Here is a 22,155-nt window from a genome sequence, read left to right on the forward strand (position 1 = left end):
TAGAATGATTCTCCCCAGTATGCGCTAGTCTGCTCCCTCAAAGATCTCGCGTAGGGAATGTGGCTCTCCGAATAAAATGGGATATCTCTCTCTGATGGCTGTATATGCTCTGCATCTGCATACATAATGCTCCTCACTCTCCACCTCCTCTCTGCACAATCTGCATACCCTCTCCTCTCAGGGGATCCGTGCTGCTCTGCCAGTCTCAATCTCCAATCGGTGTGATGAAAGTCTGAGCTGACCAATAGCCACTCGGGAGCCGTGTGGTAGAAAGCCCTCCATGTATCTAGGCCTCTCTATAAATCCATCATCAGTGATACTCATGAAGTGATTGATCTCTGTAGTATAGCATCTTCGGTGAAAGAGGTTGTGTAGGCGATATCCATGTCTCTCGTGTATAGAGCTGCCATAGATCCTGTCTCAATACTCTGTTCCTCTCACTATGAGAGAGACGGATATGTGGTGCATCCCTGTCATACTGGAATGGTGGTAGATGATCCATGTCTAGGCCATGCTGTGTACTGACGGTTTGCTGCGTATCATGCGTGCCATCATGAGGGCCTGTGGTCTCTCTATCTGTGTCCACCAATGGGTAGCAAGGCCTGGCGCCCATACCGCTGCTCCATACATCAATGCCGGTGTGACTAATGTGTCAAATAGCCATCCCTTCGTTCGGGGCTCCTGAAAATGCGCCTGGTGGCACTGTCTCTCTAGCATAGCCAATGCTGCATATCCCCGTGTCAATCTAGCTCTGGCAACCGAACCCATGGTGAAGCGTGTGGCTGCTGCAGAGAAGGTAACCCCTAGGTACACGTATGATGTCACCACCTCCACCTGGCATCTTGCGAGAGTGAATGTCAGCTGACTCCTGCCCTGTCTCGATGTATGAAAGACCATAACCTTGGTTTTCCCAAGGTTCACAGTAAGACCCCTCTGTGTGCAGAAATCATCGAGTGCATGTAGATGCTGTTGTAGACCACCTGGAGACTCAGACACTAATACAATATCATCAGCATAGAGCATAATATGTACTGAGGTACCTGCTAAATCAACTCCATCTCCGCCTCCCCGTGTAATGAAGTCAGCCACCTCATCAATGTATAACCCAAATAGCGTGGGGGAAAGTGGGCATCCTTGCTTCACACCAATGGTGCTAGCAATAGTCTCGGACATACCTCCTGGACATCTGACTCGCCCAAAAACCTGCTCATGTAATGCATAGATGCCCCATGTCATATCTGTTGGTATGCCAAGAGACTGCAGGCGCTGAAAGAGCCTCTCTCGTGGTACTGTGTCAAATGCCTTGCGGAAATCCACAAAGCAGCAATAGAGCTTTCTCTTCCTCACTCTGGCCTGATCAATCATACATCTCAAAGTGAATACATGGTCAGTGGTAGAGAAAGCTCTCCTGAAGCCTGCCTGCCCTGATGAGCGTAAACCTGCTCGCTCAGCATATAAGCTAAGCTCTTGCTCCAGCACTGCACCATAGAGTTTGGCCAGCACGTGGCCAACCATAACCGTCCTGTAGTTGCTCGGATCGAGCATATCCCCTGTTTTGTGAATCGGCACAATGGTGTGCATCGTCCACTCCGCAGGCAAACCCTCTGCTAGTGCCCTGTTAAACAGGTGTGCAAGAAAAGGAGCTAAAGAATCTACTGCATATATGAGATGCTCACCCTACAAGCCCATATGGTCGGCGGCCCGTCCATGCTGTAGGCGGCGGATAGCTTCCTGTACCATCGAGTGGGTAAAGAAGCTAGCTGTGGTAGGTCGGGGCTCTTGTGGCTGAGGTATAGGTGGCTGCTGTGGGACATGGTATAGGCCCTCTGCATATGTGTGCCATGTCTGTGGGTCTGCAATAGGTGTCGGGGTCCGGGGCTCTCTGAAGTGCCGCCATGAGACAGGGCTATCTCTACTCATGAAGAAATGAACGATCTCTAGCTCCTGTATCTATGCGAAGGCCCGCCTTTTGCTGCGAGTAAGTCTCCTCATCTCTCTCCTCGACTCCTGCTCTGTGATGGCTGCCAAGGCTCTCTGTATGCGGAGCCGTGAGTATAGGGCTCTGCACTCGTCATCATACCATCTGTTTTGGGGCATAGTCCCAGGTCTCGTAGGCTCTCCTGAGTGTACACGATGTGAGAAGCTCTGTAATGCACCCGTGTGTAGGAGTGATGCCAGCTGTGCTGTGATGGTATCCATAGGTGCCAGGGGATCCATGAGTAGGAGCCCATCCTCTACTCTGCCAATGTATATGTCTGCCATGTCATGTGTGAAGTAGATGGTAGTGTGTGGCATCGGTATGTGGGGGGCTGGTGATACTGGTGATCCGGCTAGTGAAAATGCCAAGTATGTATGATCTGCCCCAATAGGACGAGGTGGAATGGAGAATGAGGTGACAAGCTGTGATGCCTCCAAAGACCCCATAATGTAGTCTACCACCGTGCCTCCTGTTCGTGTATGACCCCCATGTGGGAAGCATGTCAGCCCTCCTGATCCCGGCCACTGTAGCATCCCGTTATAAATAACGAGACGATGCCTAGCTCCCAACTCTAGTAAGTGGTCCCCATAATGTCCTCTGTCTGGTCCAGTGTCCTCTGATGCCCGACTAGCCCCTATCTCCTCTGGATCCACAGGGTGGAGGATCTCCATGTCATCATAGTCATACACCTCACACTGTCTGCTCTGTGTGTGGGCATTGAAGTCGCCCGTAAGAAATACTTCCCCTAGTGTAGAATAATGCATAATCTCCTCTGACAGACAAGTGTATGGTGAGGCTCCTGTCTCTTCCTCCTGTGGCATGTCCTCTGTAATGACATAGGAGGATCCTGATGGAGAAAAGTAACATAGGGCTATGTATATAACCCTGTCCTGTGGGAGCTGTAAGCTGATCCACATGTATCTGGCCTTTGGATCCTGTGCTACCACTCTTAGTCTCCCCTGTAGGTCCCGTCTGAATAGGACTGCTACTCCCCCCGACCCTCTCGAGGTACCCTGGCGTGTGGTCCTCCTGTATGTTGACTCCCACTGGAATCCCTCTACTCGAGGTAGCCCTCTCTCTGGGCTCTGATGTGTCTCTGTCAGAAGTATGATGTCTCTCCCCACCATAACATGCTCCAGTCGTCCAGGCTGCACCCATAGTGAACTGTTACAGTTCCATACTGCCATGTGTATCTCTGTCAGTGGCCTGGTCTGTGTCCCATAGGCCCCAAACCGCTAATCCATGGGCCGGCCATCAATGATGACTCGACCATCTCGATAGAAGGCCTTCTTGCCTTCTCTCCTCCCGTGTAAGACTCGTGGCATGCAAGTTCTCCTATGCTCAAGCTGCATCCTCGTGAGATCATCATCCAAGAAAATAGGAGCTCCCTCTAAACCCTGTAGTATGACCCTCTTCCTCATGAAGGTGACCCTCTCCGTCTCTCCTGCAAACTGTAGGATGAGGGCTCGCTTGCGTGTTGAGTCTTTCCCGGCTCTCCATGCTTTGGTGAAGGGGAGAGGGTGCTCTTCCTTGTAGCCGAGCTTCATGCATAGAAGCTGTCCATCTTTCTCGGGAGTGGAGTCGGGTGTCTCGTTTATACCTGTGACTCGAATGTTGAGGCGGCGGGCATGCCTCATCTTCTCCTCCTCAATGGTGGTGTGAATGATTTGGTGTTCTTCCCTTTGAGTCTCCTCCTGCACTTCTTTACGGATGTTCTTCTTCACCACCTCGATCCATCCTGACTGCTTGGCTTCGAGCTTTCCCTCCATGTCCTTTGTGATCTCCTTGGAGATCTCTTCTTTGATGGCCGTGAGAGTGTTGTCATTGATCTCCCCTTCTTCCTTCTCAACATTCTTGATGGCTACCATTTCCACTTTCAATGCACTCACCTCCTCCTTGAGTGCCGTGTTCTCTTGTTCGAGGTTCGTGACTTGTGCTTCGAGAGCTATGATGTGCCGGTGTAATTTGTTTTCCACCTCATTGAGGTTGGAATCAGATGTCTTCTTGTTCTCCTTGATTAGTGCCTTCATTGCCATCTCGAGGGCCTCGAGTTTCTCTTGGAGACTCGGGGCCATTCCTCCAGATCACTCTGCAGTCCTTCCCACAGGCAGAGAGAGAGAGAGAGAGAGAGAGAGAGAGTTATGTTGCTGCCTTGGGGGCCTGAGTAAGCGAAATGGCAGTGCTGAATTGAACAGTGGGAGAGGCGAAATGGCGAACAGTGTTGAAGCGGGGCATAGGCGAAATGGGCAGGAGGCGGGAAAGGGGCGCAAGCAGCAAGCAAAATGGCAGTGCTGAATCCAACAGTGGGAGAGTCGAAATGGCGAACAGTGCTGAAGCGGGGCACAGGCGAAATGGGCAGGAGGCGGGAAAGGGGCGCAAGCGAAATGGCAGTGCTGAAGCGGCTGAGCGGTGAACTGAATCGAAGAGTGGGAGAGGCGAAATGGCGAACAGTGCTGAAGCGGGGCACAGGCGAAATGGGCAGGTGAGATAAGCGGGTGAGATAAGCGGGCAGATAGACGAGAGAGAGAGGAGAGGAGGCGAGGGGCTGGCGGGCAGGAGGAGGGGGGGCGTAGGGGCTGGTGGGCAGAGAGGGCAGGAGGCGCAGAGAAGGGGGGGGGGTGTAGCGGGCAGAGGGGTACAGGGGCTGGCGGGCAGAGAGAGAGAGATGGAGGGGACAAAGGGCGGGGTGCAGGCGGGCAAGAGGGCGCACAGGCGGGGAGGAGGGGAGGGAGAGATGTGCACGAGAGAGAAACGCGGGGGGGGGGGGGGGGGGGGGGGGGGGGGGGGGGGCGCGAAGGGCAGGCAACGTGAGGGGGGGGGACGTAGGCAAGCAGGAGGAGGGAGGGGCGAAGGGTAGGCAGCGGGAGAGAGAGCGAAGGGGGACGTAGGCAGGCAGCGGGAGAAAGAGTGAAGGGGGGCGCAGGCAGGCAGCGGGAGGGGGGGGCGAGAGAGAGAGAGAGAGAGAGAGAGAGAGAGAGAGAGAGAGAGAAAAAGAGAGAGAGAGAGAGAGAGTCTCAATGTTCAAATTGGAGCGGATTATGCCAAGGCAAAGAAGCAAGAGATTGTGATGGTGCAGCTGGATTTTGAAAAAGCTTTTGATCATGTCAGCTGGTCTTTCCTTTCTTAGTTAATGATAGCCATGGGCTTTGGTCCCAAAATGGCTAATTTGGTGCATTTACTTGGCTCTGGCTCTATCATGCGGATTATGCTCAATGGAGGACTTTCGGATGGTATTTCTCTCACCCGTTCTCTCCGGCAAGGCTGTCCTCTTAGCCCTCTTTTCTTTGTCATTGCCACTCATCCTATGTTATCTCGCCTAGATGCTATGGCATCGCATGGTGAAGTGGTTGGTTTGCATCTCCCTCATGGCAAGCAATTGGTTGCTCAAGCCCTTGCGGATGACACTTTTATGTTTCTCAGGGCCGAAAAAGCCAATATAGATGGAGCAATGGAAGCTTGGAATAATTTTGCATTGGCTTCTGGGCTGAAAATAAATTCAACAAAATCAGTCCTCATTGTATGCACGGAATTTGATCTTGAGGCATTAGGATGGCAAGGTCGTGTGGTGCATACAGGAGACATTGTTCGTCATCTTGGGTATCCGGTGGGTGTGAATGAAGTCCCCCAAGCGCTTTTTGCTTGGATTTCTGCTCGGATCTCGGATAAATTTGTGTATTGGAAAGCTCAAGGGTGGCCTATGCACGTGAGAGTTAAGGTAGCTCACGTTATTATGCTTAGCATGATTTCCTATTTTTTGCCTTCGCTACCTTGGACGCACAAATCTCTTCTCTGTTTGGTTGCTCCCATTCGGTTTATGCTGTGGAAGAGGCAAGGAAATATTATGGGTCAAACATGGATAGCTTGGAATCACATTACGACGCCCAAAAGAATGGGTGGGGTTGCTTTACTGGATGTCCGCTTGCATATGGTGGCACGTAGGTGGGCGCTTTTTCAGGATATGTGTTTGCTGGAGCAGCCTTGGGTATTCATGGCTCGTGACTTGATTGAGTTGGAGGGATTGTCACATGGACGAACACTTGTGCAGGCTTCATGGTGGGACATTGTGAATGCGGCTCAGCCTGTCCGTATTCACTCATCTCACATTTTATCGCATATTCTCCTTTCTTGGCGTGAAGTTCTACTATTGGCTCGGTGGGATCTTGGTCATGAAAGACTACTTTTGAACTCTTTGCAGTTCGAAACATTTGTGGAGTCGCGTGTCATTGTTTGGCCAGACAGAGATGCTTCACGCATACGACTCAACCGCATGGTCAGATTAGGCTTGGTTAGAATCCGAGATGCTGTGATACCTGGTCGTGACAGGCCATATTCGTTTCGTCGTATTCGGCAGCACTTTACGGATTCTCGGACATTTCAGCCACTATGGGTTGACATCATGCATGCAGTTGAGCCTTTTACTCCATTGCCTCGGCCATCTGCAGATCAGCCTTGGCTTGATTGGGCACTATGTAAATCTGGTGACTTGATATCACTTTTAGCTAACCAGGTCTATCATAAGCTCGTATCAAAAAAAGATTGGGTTTCAGCCAAGGCCAATAAGGTGTGGGGATTGCACAAGTCTAAATCATGGTGGCAGAAAACTCTTATGCGTGGTTGGCAGTCTAAACTCCCTTACCAAGGTAAAGTTTTCATTTGGAGGATGTTGGTGGGAGGGTTACCTACACGGGATCAGCTCAGCCGTCGTAAAATTACATTGGCCTCTTGCTTCTTCTGCACGACATGCACTGAAACAGTTATGCATTTGTTCATGAGTTGTCCAGTGGCCGGTCAGATTTGGTCTTTTGTCTCTCGCGTTTGGGAGGCAGTAGAGAGGTCTACTGTTTCGGCTCATCAGTGGATATTTGGGATTTGTCCTCAAGTCATTACTTCGGACAGTCACCTTGTGATATTCCATTTCCTTAGATGGACAAGACTTTGGCATATTTGGACTACACGGAATGGGTTCATCTTTGATTTCTTGTCTGGAATACATGGGCACATTCTATGTATCCGCGGTTTGCTGCTTTGGCAGTTTTCTTCTCTTCTCTCAGCTCAGCTACTAGATGCAGATGTTATTTCATTATGGTCTACGGCGGCTCGGCTGGCTCATCTTTGATGCTTTTATCTGGGATGCTTATTTGGCTAGGAGGCTTTCTTATTATTGTATAGGTTTGCATAGTCATGATCCTTTAGAGGATCTTTTGTGGGTTTTTTTTTTTTTTTTTTTTTTTTTTGGGGGGGGGGCATAGGTTCTGTGTGAGCCATGTGGTTGATGTACATTTTTACATATAATATAAAACACCATTTCACGAAAAAAAGAGAGAGAAGAAAGAAAGAAAGTTGGATTAACGCCTTGAAAAGGCCAAAATGACCTATGAGACCAAAAGCTTACATCATATCCATGAGGTACATAATCTTGGGTGCAAAATAGTAATAAAGAAAGATAACAAAAATCTAGAACTTTAAAATTTGATCTAGGTACATGAGCAGAGAGCTCTTATATCACCCTAATACATCCCGCATGGGCCGCTGTGACATGGTGCTCAAGGTGGTAAAACTGAGCTGGCGCGAGGTCGTCCTGCGATGATGGGAGATGATGGCCCGGATCTTCCTGTGGTGGCGTGGCCATGGGCGAGGGCCATGGGGTCGGGGGCGTCGAGCTCTGCATAACTCAGTGGCTCTGTCAAGTCACACCTCTCGGCCGAGCTCCTACACTAGCCTGTGGTCTGGGTATGATGGGTGGATCGGCCCTCAGAGTGCTGCTATGGAAGATGTCAGTGAGAGCTCTCTGTGCTGGTCCTCGAACAAGTACAGCTGAACTGGATCTCACTAACGACTCCCTGTGTCTACGGAGCTCTAGAAGAAAAAGTCCCAGGCATCTCTAATCCGGGAAGTCCATGATCCTAGAAAGTGGTCCGAACCCAGCTCGGAAGAGGCAGTGGAACCTCCCCCAAATCTCATAGTATACGGGGCATCGGTATATGTAATGGTCCTCTGTCTCGGGTTGTGTGTGACAGAGCTGGCATATTCTGTCCTCTGGTGCGGCCGCCCTAGGCCCATATTTGGCAGTCTCCACTCTCAGCTGGTGGGACGAGGTGCGGATCTGGCCGATCGCACATCTCACCCCAAAGGGTACGTGTATGTCCATGTAGCGTGGACGGATGATGAACCCATCCTCTGTCAGGCATAGGAGGTGATCTCTGTAGAAGGCCATCTTTGTCCCCAGTGGACAACTAGGTGAACTCCATGTCCTCTGAGTATCCATAAGTACAATGAGTGGTGGAGGGGATGGAGCTCTACTACTAGGAGAATGCAAAGCTATATGCATGGAGTATACAATCATGATATGCAACCTAGCTAGCTCCATCCTGTACAATACTCGGGGTATAAAATGGAATACATCAATGAAGGGGGTGTCCACAGCTCCCTGAAGAACATGCGTGGGTGTGCTCTGAAGCAAGCCAGTCGCTCCGCACCCTCTCTGTGAAACTGAGCTCTGATCTCTGTCATCTCTCTCTGGTATAGGCCTGGTGTCCGAAAGCCAGGTGTCCTTTGTCTCCTGCGGGCTCTGAGTCTCTCTGCTCTCTAGAGAGTAATTCCCTACCGTGTAGGGGCTGGGAGGGGGATGGATCTCTGAAAAAATGTAGTAATCTGTGTCTGTCGCCCCCCCTCTGGAGCTGTCTGAGCTTGTAATAATGTCTCTCTGTGGCATTGTATGTCTAGAATGTATCTCCCCAGTATGCGCTGGTCTACTGCCTCAAAGATCTGGCGTAGGGAATGTGGCTCTCTGAATAAAATGGGATATCTCTCTCTGATGGCTGTATATGCTCTGCATCTGCATACATAATGCTCCTCACTCTCCACTTCCTCTCTGCACAATCTGCATACCCTCTCCTCTCGGGGGATCCGTGCTGCTCTGCCAGTCTCAATCTCCAATTGGTGTGATGAAACTCTGAGCTGACCAATAGCCACTCGGGAGCTGTGTGGTAGAAAGCCCTCCATGTATCTAGGCCTCTCTATAAATCCATCATCAGTGATACTCATGAAGTGATCTCTGTAGTATAGCATCTTCGGTGGAAGAGGCTGTGTAGGCGATATCCATGTCTCTCGTGTATAGAGCTGCCATAGATCCTGTCTCAATACTCTGTTCCTCTCACTATGAGAGAGACGGATATGTGGTGCATCCCTGTCATATTGGAATGGTGGTAGATGATCCATGTCTAGGCCATGCTGTGAGAACCAATGTGTGACCTGTGCATACCATGATCCTCTGTCTCCTGCCTCAGCCAGCTGTCTAGATGCCTCAAAAGCTCTGTATGACAATCTGTCATGTGGCATCTCTCTGAATCTGTCTAGCAGGCATATAGTTTGAAATATGGCCTCTACCATCATAGGAGGCGCAGCAAACTCTGCTCGGATAATGTCACGAGGTACTGACGGTTTGCTGCGTATCATGCGTGCCATCATGAGGGCCTGTGGTCTCTCTATCTGTGTCCACCAATGGGTAGCAAGGCCTGGCGCCCATACCGCTGCTCCATACATCAATGCCGGTGTGACTAATGTGTCAAATAGCCATCCCTTCGTTCGGGGCTCCTGAAAATGCGCCTGGTGGCACTGTCTCTCTAGCATAGCCAATGCTGCATATCCCCGTGTCAATCTAGCTCTGGCTGCTGAACCCATGGTGAAGCGTGTGGCTGCTGCAGAGAAGGTAACCCCTAGGTACACGTATGATGTCACCACCTCCACCTGGCATCTTGCGAGAGTGAATGTCAGCTGACTCCTGCCCTGTCTCGATGTATGAAAGACCATAACCTTGGTTTTCCCAAGGTTCACAGTAAGACCCCTCTGTGTGCAGAAATCATCGAGTGCATGTAGATGCTGTTGTAGACCACCTGGAGACTCAGACACTAATACAATATCATCAGCATAGAGCATAATATGTACTGAGGTACCTGCTAAATCAACTCCATCTCCGCCTCCCCGTGTAATGAAGTCAGCCACCTCATCAATGTATAACCCAAATAGCGTGGGGGAAAGTGGGCATCCTTGCTTCACACCAATGGTGCTAGCAATAGTCTCGGACATACCTCCTGGACATCTGACTCGCCCCAAAACCTGCTCATATAATGCATAGATGCCCCATGTCATATCTGCTGGTATGCCAAGAGACTGCAGGCGCTGAAAGAGCCTCTCTCGTGGTACTGTGTCAAATGCCTTGCGGAAATCCACAAAGCAGCAATAGAGCTTTCTCTTCCTCACTCTGGCCTGATCAATCATACATCTCAAAGTGAATACATGGTCAGTGGTAGAGAAAGCTCTCCTGAAGCCTGCCTGCCCTGATGAGCGTAAACCTGCTCGCTCAGCATATAAGCTAAGCTCTTGCTCCAGCACTGCACCATAGAGTTTGGCCAGCACGTGGCCAACCATAACCGTCCTGTAGTTGCTCGGATCGAGCATATCCCCTGTTTTGTGAATCGGCACAATGGTGTGCATCGTCCACTCCGCAGGCAAACCCTCTGCTAGTGCCCTGTTAAACAGGTGTGCAAGAAAAGGAGCTAAAGAATCTACTGCATATATGAGATGCTCACCCTACAAGCCCATATGGTCGGCGGCCCGTCCATGCTGTAGGCGGCGGATAGCTTCCTGTACCATCGAGTGGGTAAAGAAGCTAGCTGTGGTAGGTCGGGGCTCTTGTGGCTGAGGTATAGGTGGCTGCTGTGGGACATGGTATAGGCCCTCTGCATATGTGTGCCATGTCTGTGGGTCTGCAATAGGTGTCGGGGTCCGGGGCTCTCTGAAGTGCCGCCATGAGACAGGGCTATCTCTACTCATGAAGAAATGAAAGATCTCTAACTCCTGTATCTCTGTGAAGGCCCGCCTTTTGCGGCGAGTAAGTCTCCTCATCTCTCTCCTCGACTCCTGCTCTGTGATGGCTCTGTCAGAAGTATGATGTCTCTCCCCACCATAACATGCTCCAGTCGTCCAGGCTGCACTCATAGTGAACCATTACAGTTCCAAACTGCCATGTGTATCTCTGTCAGTGGCCTGGTCTGTGTCCCATAGGCCCCAAACCGCTAATCCATGGGCCGGCCATCGATGATGACCCGACCATCTCGATAGAAGGCCTTCTTGCCTTCTCTCCTCGCGTGTAAGACTCGTGGCATGCAAGTTCTCCTATGCTCAAGTTGCATCCTCGTGAGATTATCATCCAAGAAAATAGGAGCTCCCTCTAAACCCCATAGTATGACCCTCTTCCTCATGAAGGTGACCCTCTCCGTCTCTCCTGCAAACTGTAGGATGAGGGCTCGCTTGCGTGTTGAGTCTTTCCCGGCTCTCCATGCTTTGGTGAAGGGGAGAGGGTGCTCTTCCTTGTAGCCGAGCTTCATGCATAGAAGCTGTCCATCTTTCTCGGGAGTGGAGTCGGGTGTCTCGGCTATACCTGTGACTCGAATGTTGAGGCGGCGGGCATGCCTCATCTTCTCCTCCTCAATGGTGGTGTGAATGATTTGGTGTTCTTCCCTCTGAGTCTCCTCCCTCACTTCTTTACGGATGTTCTTCTTCACCACCTCGACCCATCCTGACTGCTTGGCTTCGAGCTTTCCCTCCATGTCCTTTGTGATCTCCTTGGAGATCTCTTCTTTGATGGCCGTGAGAGTGTTGTCATTGATCTCCCCTTCTTCCTTCTCAGCATTCTTGATGGCTACCATTTCCACTTTCAATGCACTTACCTCTTCCTTGAGTGCCGTGTTCTCTTGTTCGAGGTTCGTGACCTGTGCTTCGAGAGCTATGATGTGCCGGTGTAGTTTGTTTTCCACCTCATTGAGGTTGGAATCGGATGTCTTCTTGTTCTCCTTGATTAGTGCCTTCATTGCCATCTCGAGGGCCTCGAGTTTTTCTTGGAGACTCGGGGCCATTCCTCCAGATCACTCTGCAGTCCTTCCCACAGGCAGGGAGAAGAGAGAGAGAGAGTTATGTTGCTGCCTTGGGGGCCTGAGCAAGGGTGCGTGGGGATCATCATGGATCACTGGAGCCCATATACAAACAATATAAAGGGGGGTGGGGATGTGGATGGAGTGCTAAGGCAAGATGCATCTCTATATGCTGGAGGGGTAGTACAAGCAAGCATGCTATGCAGATCTATGTCTAACTCCATCCAGTGCCATAAGAGGGATATAAGATATCATACATCGCCGATGCTGAGGCTGTGAGTGGCGTGAACCTGTACCCTGAGTCTGAATTAAAGCGGGCTAGCCTCTCTTGTGTCTCCATCTGGTGTCTCATCCGGATAGCTGTTATCTCTCGGTGACGGAGTCGGGGTGCTCTGTGTCCAGTCTGTCTAGGTCTCCTCCTGGCTCTCAATTCCTCTGCTCTCTGTGCGGTCACCCCACGTGGTACATCAGCTGGCACTGGCATAGCTCTCTGGAAGAAATCTGAGCTGGGACTATCTCCCACCCCTAGTGGGAGCGGGTGTCTGGAGGAGTCTCTCTCGAGAACTATGAAGCTCTAGTAGTAGTCTGCCAAGCTGTCGCTGGTCCGAGGCCTCCATCAACTGATGTAGTGAAGAGTGCTCCTCAAACAATCCTACATATCTATCTCTGACCCCCTGGTGGGCTCTACATCTACATACAAAGTGATCCTCAGTCTCCACTTCCTCGCGGCACAATCTGCATATCTGCTCGGGTCTGGGAACCCGTGCCGCTCTCCCAGCCTCTATCTCTAGCTGTTGTGATGAGACTTGTAGCTGTCCAATAGCAACGCGAGAGCTGTGGGGCATGTATACATCCATATACCGCGGTCGCTGTATAAACCCATCCCTTGAGATGCTCATAAAGTGGTCTTTGTAATACAGCACCTTCGGTGGTAGTGCTGTCCATGTCTCCTGTATGTAGTGCTACCATATGTCGTGTCTCATCACAGGAGATGCTCATAAAGTGGTCTCTGTAATACAGCATCTTCGGTGGTAGTGGGCTCCGTGGTGCTGTCCATGTCTCCTGTATGTAGCGCTACCATGTCCTGTCTCATCACAGGCTGGAAAAAAGTGGTGATGGTAAGCTGAGAGGAGGGTTTGTGGGGGGTGAGGATCTCTGAATAGTGACTGTGTGTCGGGTGAGCTGCAGTAGGAAGAGTCCAAGGCACCCCTAATCTGGGTACTCCATGATCCGGGATAAAGGTCCAAAGCTTTCTCTGAATAGACAGTGAAATCTCCCTCTGATCTCATAATAGACTTGGCACTGGCAAACATAGTGCTCCTCTGACTCAACCCTCGTCTGACAGAGTCTACTTCTCCTGTCCTCTTTGGGTATCCGCTCAGCTCTGCCAGTCTCTATCCTCAGTCTATGGGATGATACCCTAAGCTGGCCAATGGCTATCCTCATAGCATGGGACATGAAGGCATCAAGATAACTTGGTCTCTGTATGAAACCATCTGCCGTGAATCTCAGGAAATAATCTTTGTAGTAGTGCATCTTGGTAGGCAATGGGCCTACCGGTGTGATCCATGTATTACGTGTGTATAGCCCCAGTAGATCGTATCAGATCACCCGGTTCCTATCCTCATGTGTAAGCCTAATGTATGGGGAATCTGGATCATACTGAAACGGAGGGAGCAGCCTGCAGGTCCGTCAGAAAGCCATGTGCCTGAAACTAGGTGAGTGTGCCATACCGAGATGAATGCTCTCCTCTAGCCGCTCTCTCCAGTGATGACTGTACTGCAAGTTGGGGGAGTCGAACTGGATCCATCTCTCTCACCCATTGTATATAAGGGACTGTCTGGAACAAGGCCTTCATCAACATAGGAGCCACAACAAACTCTGCTTGGATGATATGGTGGGGAACAGATGGCTTGTTGTGTATAGCATCATGATCTCAAGACGCTCTATGCGCTGCCAATCTGCCAGGGATAAATCTGGTGCCCAAAATGGAGCTGCATACATAAGTGCCGGGGCGACTTGGGTGTCAAAAAACCAACCCTTTGTCCTCGGCTCCAATAAGGCTAGAGCTGCATATCCTCTAGTGAGTCTATCCTCTGCTGCCTGTCTCATAAAGAAGCGTGGACTCGTGAAGGTAGCTCCGAGATAAACATATGAGTGCACCACCTCAACATTGCTACCCATGTGAGTGAACAGCTTGCAATTGGGTAGGAGGTGTGGACTACCATAACCTTGGTTTTCCCAAGGTTGATTGAGAGTCCCCTCTGTGTGCAAAAATCATCTAAAGTATCCATGTTCTTTTGTAGCCTCTCCTCAGAATCTGCAATGAGCACAATATCATCAGCATATAAAAGAATGGAAACAAGAATACCTCCTAGAGAAGATCCTCTGTCTCCGGTTCCGTCAATGAAATCTGAAATTTCATCTATGTAAAGTCCAAAGAGGCTCGGAGATAGTGGGCATCCTTGTTTCACTCTGATGGTGTTAGAGACCTCTTTAGATAGTCCTGCTGAACATCTCAATGTTAGATCTCCGCAGCGCCACTACGGGTGCTACCACAGGAGGGGACGGCCTCTGGCTCACCACCCAGCCGCAGAGGAAGAATGAGGATTGCCCCTCATCCCCCAGGCTATGTAGTGTGTGGCCTGCCGTCCACACTAGCCTGGGCGCCCATGACTCCGCATGGGCATCCTCTCCCATTGAACCCCGGATGGCCACGTCCTCGGCGCTCCGGCCGAGGCGTTGACGCTAAAGTCCCGTCTAGCCATCCGGTCTGCCGTCGGTCACAGGCGTTACAGTAGCCTACGTGACATTACTCCCCCCTAATGTTAGATCTCCGTAGCGCCGCTACGGGTGCTACCACAGGAGGGGACGGCCTCTGGCTCACCACCCAGCCGTAGAGGAAGAATGAGGATTGCCCTCATCCCCCAGGCTATATAGTGTGTGGCCTGCCGTCCACACTAGCTTGGCCGCACATGACTCCGCATGGGCGTCCTCTCCCACTGAACCCCGGATGGCCACGTCGTCGGCGCTCCGGCTGAGGCGTTGACGCTAAAGCCCCGTCTGGCCATCCGGTCTGCCGTCGGTCACAGGCATTACAGCCTACGTGACATTACTTCCCCCTTAAGAAGAGTTTTCGTCCTCGAAAACAAACTGGGGAAACCTCTTGGAAATTGCACTACGGCGTTCCCAAGTAGCTGCCTCCTCATCCCTGTCTGTCCATTTAACAAGTACCTCTTGGTACACTTTATGTGGGGTTTGTCTGTCACGATACCCTAGAATCTTTTCAAGTTCATGTGGTATCTTTGGTGGCACTATCAAGTCCACCAAAATCTCTGGAGAAACTGCGTTCTCTAACCCGTGAACTGATTTCTTCAGTTTACTGACATGGAAGACAGGATGGACTTGAGAACTCTCCGGTAACTCAAGTTTATATGCTACGTCCCCAATCTTCTTAAGGATTTTAAAAGGACCACAATATCTCGGAGAAAGTTTATCACACTTTCCCGTTTTCATGGTTTCTGACTGCGTAGGAACCTTGAGGAATACAAAGTCACCTTCTGCAAAGGTCACCTTTCCACATCCTTTATCCGCATAAGTTTTAGCGCGATCCTGAGCACTATGAATGCTCTCACGTGCGGCTATGAGCATATCATTCATATCTTGAAGAAAGTCCTTGACAGATTGAATCTTCTCCTTTTCTAGGCCTACAGCCATCGGAGATCTCGGCTGGAATCCATACATTAACATGAATGGTGTAAATCCAGTCGCTAAGTGTTTGGAGCTGTTATAGGCAAACTCCAATAAGGGCAAGTACTCTTCCCAATTAGATTGCTTCTTACTAACATAAGAACGCAACGTATCCTCTAGAATTTGGTTAACTCTTTCAGTTTGACCATCAGACTCCGGATGATCTGCCGTACTCATACTCAGAGTAGTATCCAACTTTTTGAAGTTTTCCCTCCAAAAATGACTGTTGAACTTTCTATCTCTATCCGACACTATATTTGCGGGCAGGCCATATAGCTTGTAGAGATGTTCAATAAAGAGTTTTGCCAACTCTGGCGTAATGAAATCCATGGAAATGCTTTCCCATTTCCCCTGAGGAATCTCCAGCGGATGGAGTAGTCCTCCAACCTTAAGACGTTCGTGTTTATTGACCTGACACTTATTGCATTTCAGCACATAAGTCTGGACGTCCTTAAACAAACCTGTCTTTTTACTAGTGCATAGGTCTTCTGAATCCCGGGATGACCCGCACTTGGACTATCATGACTTTCTTTAAGAATTTGGACCCGAAAGTCACCAATAGTTGGTACACATACTCTACCCTTGTAGAGTAAGTACCCGTCGTCGATGGAGTAATTAGCATATTTCTCCCCCCCCCCGACGAAGTTTATCACCCCCCTTTGAAGCCGTGGCAGTCAAAGGTGATGAAGGGCCTACGTCAGAGCTCTCCGGCTCCAAACTATACCCGGAAGACACGGCTAGTCTCTCCGGACTAACTCTCGCTTCCCTTCCCGTTGCACCTTCGGCCAGTCTCTCCGGACTAGCAATCCGTGCCAACGAGGGAGGTGGTCGCGTCTGTGAAGAAGTGCGTACGCGTACAGCGCGCCAGACCTCTGTAAAAGATGGATCGTGCTCACATAAACCACGTAGGGACTCTAAGAAATCATTCTTGAAGACTGTGAAACTAAGTTCCTTTTTTCTCTGGCATGCGACTAAGTGCATCTGCCACCACGTTATACTTACCTTTCTGGTAACGTATCTGAAGGTCAAACTCTTGTAGAATCTCCGCCCACCGAGCTTTTCTACCCTTCAGTTCACTTTGACTTGAAAGCCATTTCAGACTTTCATGGTCCGTCTAGACCTCAAAAGGCAATGATAGCCGAGATCATGTCAGATAGGACCCTGAGATGCTGTAAGCGCTGTAGGAGATGGGCCCGAGGCATTGTATCAAAAGCTTTGCGGAAGTCCACAAAGCAGCAACATAGTTGGCAGCCATGTGCCTTGTCTTGCTCGATGATAGCCTGAAGCATGAATATGTGATCCAGCGTGGAGAAGGTCCTCCTGAATCTTGCCTGCCCCCGTGTATTGTATCCCTCTATCTCTGCCAGTGTGCTGAGCTTAGAACTCAAGTACAGATCCACAGAGCTTTGCCAAGATATGGCCAATCATGATGGTTATGCAGTTATTAGGATCCATGTGGTCTCCCGCCTTGTGGATAGGTGCGATAATGTGTGATGACCAGGTGGGGGGAAAGCCCTTTGAGAGGGCCCTATTAAACATATGGGCTAGGAGGGGTATCGGAGAGGTGCTTATCCATAAGCCCCTCATGATCCTGTGATCGGCTGTTCTGAAGCCTGTGTACAGCCTTCACCACCATGTCTCCTATGAAGAAGGTGGATGTGGTGGGACGTGCGTGAGGTGGATGTGGGAGGGGGGTTTGATGGGGTATATGGTATAATGTGTGTGCATATGAGTGCCAGATGTGGGTTTGTGATGGGGGTGGGTAAATGGCGTTCTCAGATCCTACGCCAAGCCTCGTTGAAATCTCGCACAGGAAGAGCTCGTATAAGTTCTTGTGCTGTTTACGACAATGTGCTTGTTTCTTGCGGCGAGTAAGGTACTGGTTAGTCCATTGAGCTTCACGCTTCTGGATTTGGCTGGTAGCTATGCAAAAGACGTGATCGTGTGATACGGTATTTGCTACACGTGTGACCAGAAGGATCTATGAGACTAAAGAGATGTTACATCCGATCCATGAGTAAAGTGAATATACATTTATTGGTAAGAGTGGAGAGGGAGACAAGGGCACAGCTATGGTGGCTCGTAAGGTTACATGTCTATGGCAAGAAAGGTGGCACAAGATGGGTGGGTGGGGCCAGCACGAGGGTGCGAACGAGCAGGCCGGAGGAGGGAGAGCACGCAATCAATGCAAGGGTGTGGAGGGCCAATGGGTGACGCAAGAGGGGAGGCGGAAGCAACACAACAATGAAGGAGTGCACGTAGGGGCAGTGGGAACCAGAAAGGAAGGCGGGAAAGAAGAATGAGGGGCTTGCGCATTGCATAGGGGTGCGCGGGGTGGGGGGTTATATGCAGCTGCTTTGGGCTAACGGGAGCTCCAGCTGCAAGTGTTCTTTGTGCCTTCAACAGCTCCTTTGTTGGAATGGTACTTGCCTTCATGCTAGTGGTGTCGTGTCTGTGGCTTGGGACCTTTTCAAGTCTCAATCTTTGCCACACAAACTACAGAATCCAGGGCTGACGCACTTGAACAAAGTTGTGCAAGAACTTTTTTATGCCATTCATGAACTTGTCTTTCTGCTCCGTTTTTGGTGCATGAGTAACAACTTCTTGAAGTGGGCAAGGGAGTAGGTTACCTTCTCCATCTTCTTCACCCCTCTCCTTCTTGCTCATGAAAAAACCAAAAGAAGAAGATACAGGAAAAAGAAAAATCAAATGGCTAAAAGAAAGACAGAGGCAACATACTACGCAAACCCTGTGTATACAATGGAGTTGGCAGCAAAACCTCATGTGTCGGGACTCATCATGTGCCATCCTCTCCTAAAACTGTGTACATGGAAGGAATGTCCAGTGTCCACACCACTGGTGAAGGAGCCGCTTGGTGGTGCTAGAGATTGTCCTGTATTTGGAGTTGACGAGTAGAAGGATTGGATCTTTGGAGGCAGGGGCATTTGGCTCTGTGAAGGGCTTTTGCTCTCTCTCTGAAGGGGATCTGGCTCTCTGAAGGGCCTGGCTCTATGAAGGACTCCATGCTGTAGGCTGGGGCGTACTTACACTGTGGGTTTGTTTAACTCTCCCTTGGTCCATCTATTCCAGCTGATCTTTCCTGGGCCCTCAGGTGATGACCGAAGTAGGTAATTGACGTCCGTGGGAGAGAGAAAGAAAGAAAGACTTATTAGGTCTATGAGACCAAAGAGTGTTAGAAAAAGGTCTATGTGCAAACTAAAGGTCATAATCATGGGAACAAAAAGTGCCCAAAAAAGGTGTTAGAAAAGGGTCTATGGCCTGAGAACTCCACCCTGTGAAGGAAGGAAGGAAGAGCCATTGAGGCGAGGAATAGCGAAGTGCCGTGGAAGGTTCTCCAGGGACGCTTGGAGCACTCGCAGGGACGAGAGTCCAGCAGCCCATGCCGCAGCTGGGGGGGGACTCAAGAACCTGGTCAAGTGTGCGGCCAATCAGCACAGGAGGAGCGCCAAATACTCTTTGAGAAGCCATGGAAAACATACGGTGACTAGGAAACCAGTAACTCCGGCCAATGGATCCGACTTAGGAGCGAAGTCATGACTCCAATGTGCAAACAATGCCTGTGCCTTCTGAATGGTAATTGGGCTCCATGACAAAGTACTTTCTGCCAGAGCCAGTGTGTCAAACTTGATCCCGGTGTATCTGGTGCCTAGGAACTGGATGTCTGTGATCTGCCTGGGGTCCCCAACAAGGGCTGGCTGAAGGAGGTCTCTGATCTGGCTGGTGCCCTGGCCTGCTGCGGACGAACTTGCAGACAAGGGTGGTCGTTTCCAGGGAAGACACTGACTAGGCTAGGAGGTGGAGGTCTGCTTTAGAGAAAAAGGAGCTGGGAGCGGCGTCGACCAGGGGTGGTGGAGAAACTGTCATTGAGTCCTCTGAAAGGTAAAGGTTCAGGTTCAGTGTGTCAGCATTAAAAAACACAGATTGGAAGGGCGGGAACCTGTCGGAAGGAGAGCGAGGGAGAAGGTGGAAAAGAAAAAGGAGGGATGGTGAGGGCTGCAGCCCGGGAGGTCTAGGCAAGCGCCAAGCAGAGAAGCACAGGGGGAGGAGTGCACAAAGGGCACATGCTGCAGGGCGGGGGAGGGGTGCACATTAGAGGGGTGTGTAGGAGTACGCATGCAGGGCAAGACGGCCGCCGGGGGTGGGGGGGGGGTAGGGTGGGGGTGCTCCGAGCTCCTCACTCTGCACTCTTCACAATCATATGATGGTTTTTTCTGCTCAGTGAGTGACTGAAACATTGAGTAAGTGGTATCTACATTATCCTTCTCGGCAATAAGTACCTTGAACTACGGATGTTAGCATGTCTCCTAGATATAACCATGTATCCTCTAGTTATGAGCCTCAGCATTAAGTTCCTTCAGAATGAGGATGGGCCATGATGTGTGCTCTTTGCTTGGACGCTTTATTTTGGGCCTGGGAGTGTTTGGACGCTTTGTTTTGGGCCTAGGGTGTTTGGTGATGAGGTATCTTTACTTAAGTAGGTGGCTTTGTGGAGCTGTTGTGAAAAATTACTCTGATGGGCATTCGTGGAAAGTGTCCTGGGCTAGCGGAGATCTTCTTCATACTGGAAGGTATCTTGGGGTATCTTAAATTGCCTAATCGCCTCATCTCCTGGTGTAAGCGGGCATTCACACAAGCGTGTGTACGTTTATCTCTTTGCGCATGCGTGTGTGTGCACATGCATGCATGCACCCGCTCTTTGTTATCTCAATGATATATGCTTTTGTTTTGGTGTTTAATAGGTATGGAGTCATTGCTGAACCGGAGTTTTCAGAGTGGCAAGAATTAACTGCTGAGGACTCTTACTTAATCATCACTTCAGATGGTATATTTGAGAGATTGAAGCCACGAGATGTTTGCAACCTACTACAGTATGAGAAAATTATCAACTCAAGTTTTTCAAAGGATGAAGCGTCAGATGCAAAACTAGATTGCCAAACTCTAGCTGACGCCATTGTTGACTCAGCTTTTAAGAGTGGAAGCTTGGACAACTTGGCTGTGGTGGTGTATCCCCTTAGGTCTTCTGGTAAACTCCATTGCAATGCAGAAATAAGTATGCGTGTAATGTAAAACATAGTTTAGTTAAGTATTAACACTTGTTGTGCAAAGAGCTGTTTAGTAGCCTGGTCATTCTGCTGATTTATTAAACTAACAATTGTGCACTTATAAGGCCTCTGTATATGAGATTATATGAGAGGTCTCACTAATCAAACTTTTTGAAATGGAAGACACTAAGAAGATATCAAAATTTTAGTCCTATTTGGTATCTCATCATGCTCACATACATTGTGTGCTGAAGTGGCTGCCCATGATTTGCAACAGCTTTATTTTCATGTACATTTAAGTTTGTGCATGTTGGTACATATGAATTGGAGTGATGGTCGGTGGCTGTACTTGATGCAAATTAAGTGTTGTCTGCCCCATGGCCACAACCTGTGTCAGCATTGAGAATGTGCTGTTATCTGTAAATACATATTTTCATGTTACAATTACGTTTGTGCATGTTGGTTCCAGTGATGCCCGGTGGCTGTACTTGATGCAAATTAAGTGTTGCCTGCTCCATGGCGACAACCTGTGTCACATGAAGTGGGCAGCTTTAGCCAATGTAAGAGCCCAATTGTAAACAGGTACTTCCCGCACCCCCGCCCCCCCCCAACACACACACACACACACACACCCAAACACCAAAACACACCACACACACACATACATACATGTATACAAATAAATAAATATATACACACACACATTAAAAATAAGATAAAAACCAGTGTTCTATTAAATCACTGTACAAGGAAAGAAGCCCTCAAAAGTGAGGAAAACTTCTTTAAGATCAGGAATAGTGGAAAAACAAGTCCAACTGCTGCTGGTCCATCTCTTGTAGTCTATGGAATTCATAAAGAGATTGGTGCAAGGACTGGCAAAAATACGAGTACTTGTCAACATGATTGCGGCCAAACCAGAGTGTCCAGAGTGCCCAAAAGCGTGTCCAAGCAAGGAAACATGCATAATCAGCTCCCAAAGATCTAGAAATGCTTGGAGAAGCGACATCCTGGAAATTCGGCAGCCAAAGAAATAGATAATCTATGCAAGAAGTCTCTGGTATCCAAACAAGCCTAGAGTAATTGAGGCACAGTCTCATTGCAATGTGAGCATCTAGCTCAAGAGGCAGATGCTATCCTTCTTTTGGTTAGTGTTTCACCAACATGTAGCACTAGGCATCACCAAAGGAAAACACTCTGCTTTAATCGCAATTCATTGTTCCAAATCTTTTGGAGATTTAGTTTCCACCACTTGGTTGTCTTATCCATATTCCAGAGCCTGTTCGAATGAGCAGCAATCCACAGCTTGGGAATAATCTTTCCTTGGCTCCTGAACTGCGAGAGGTTCCATAAAAACTCTGCTTTCCAGTGCATACTCTCCAGTCTCAGTGAGTTACCTATCTTGAAAGTCTTCTAGACCAATGCAAGTATTGGAGGA

At 49.6% G+C, this 22,155-nt stretch overlaps 1 protein-coding gene across 7 annotated transcripts in view; it reads left to right on the top strand.

The window, feature by feature from the left end:
* Window positions 1–22,155, top strand: part of LOC147614478 (uncharacterized) — a 249,117-nt gene that overhangs the window by 79,855 nt on the left and 147,107 nt on the right. For all 7 annotated transcript variants that reach the window (XM_086781017.1, XM_086781018.1, XM_086781023.1 and 4 more), the window contains one exon: window positions 20,418–20,701. In XM_086781017.1, coding sequence (XP_086637143.1) covers window positions 20,418–20,701 — 284 coding nt within the window. The remainder of the gene's footprint in view (window positions 1–20,417; window positions 20,702–22,155) is intronic.

Source organism: Cibotium barometz, chromosome 42, assembly GCF_041138505.1.
Source record: "Cibotium barometz isolate CiBa-2024 chromosome 42, ASM4113850v1, whole genome shotgun sequence".
Classification (NCBI taxonomy): Eukaryota; Viridiplantae; Streptophyta; class Polypodiopsida; order Cyatheales; family Cibotiaceae; genus Cibotium; species Cibotium barometz.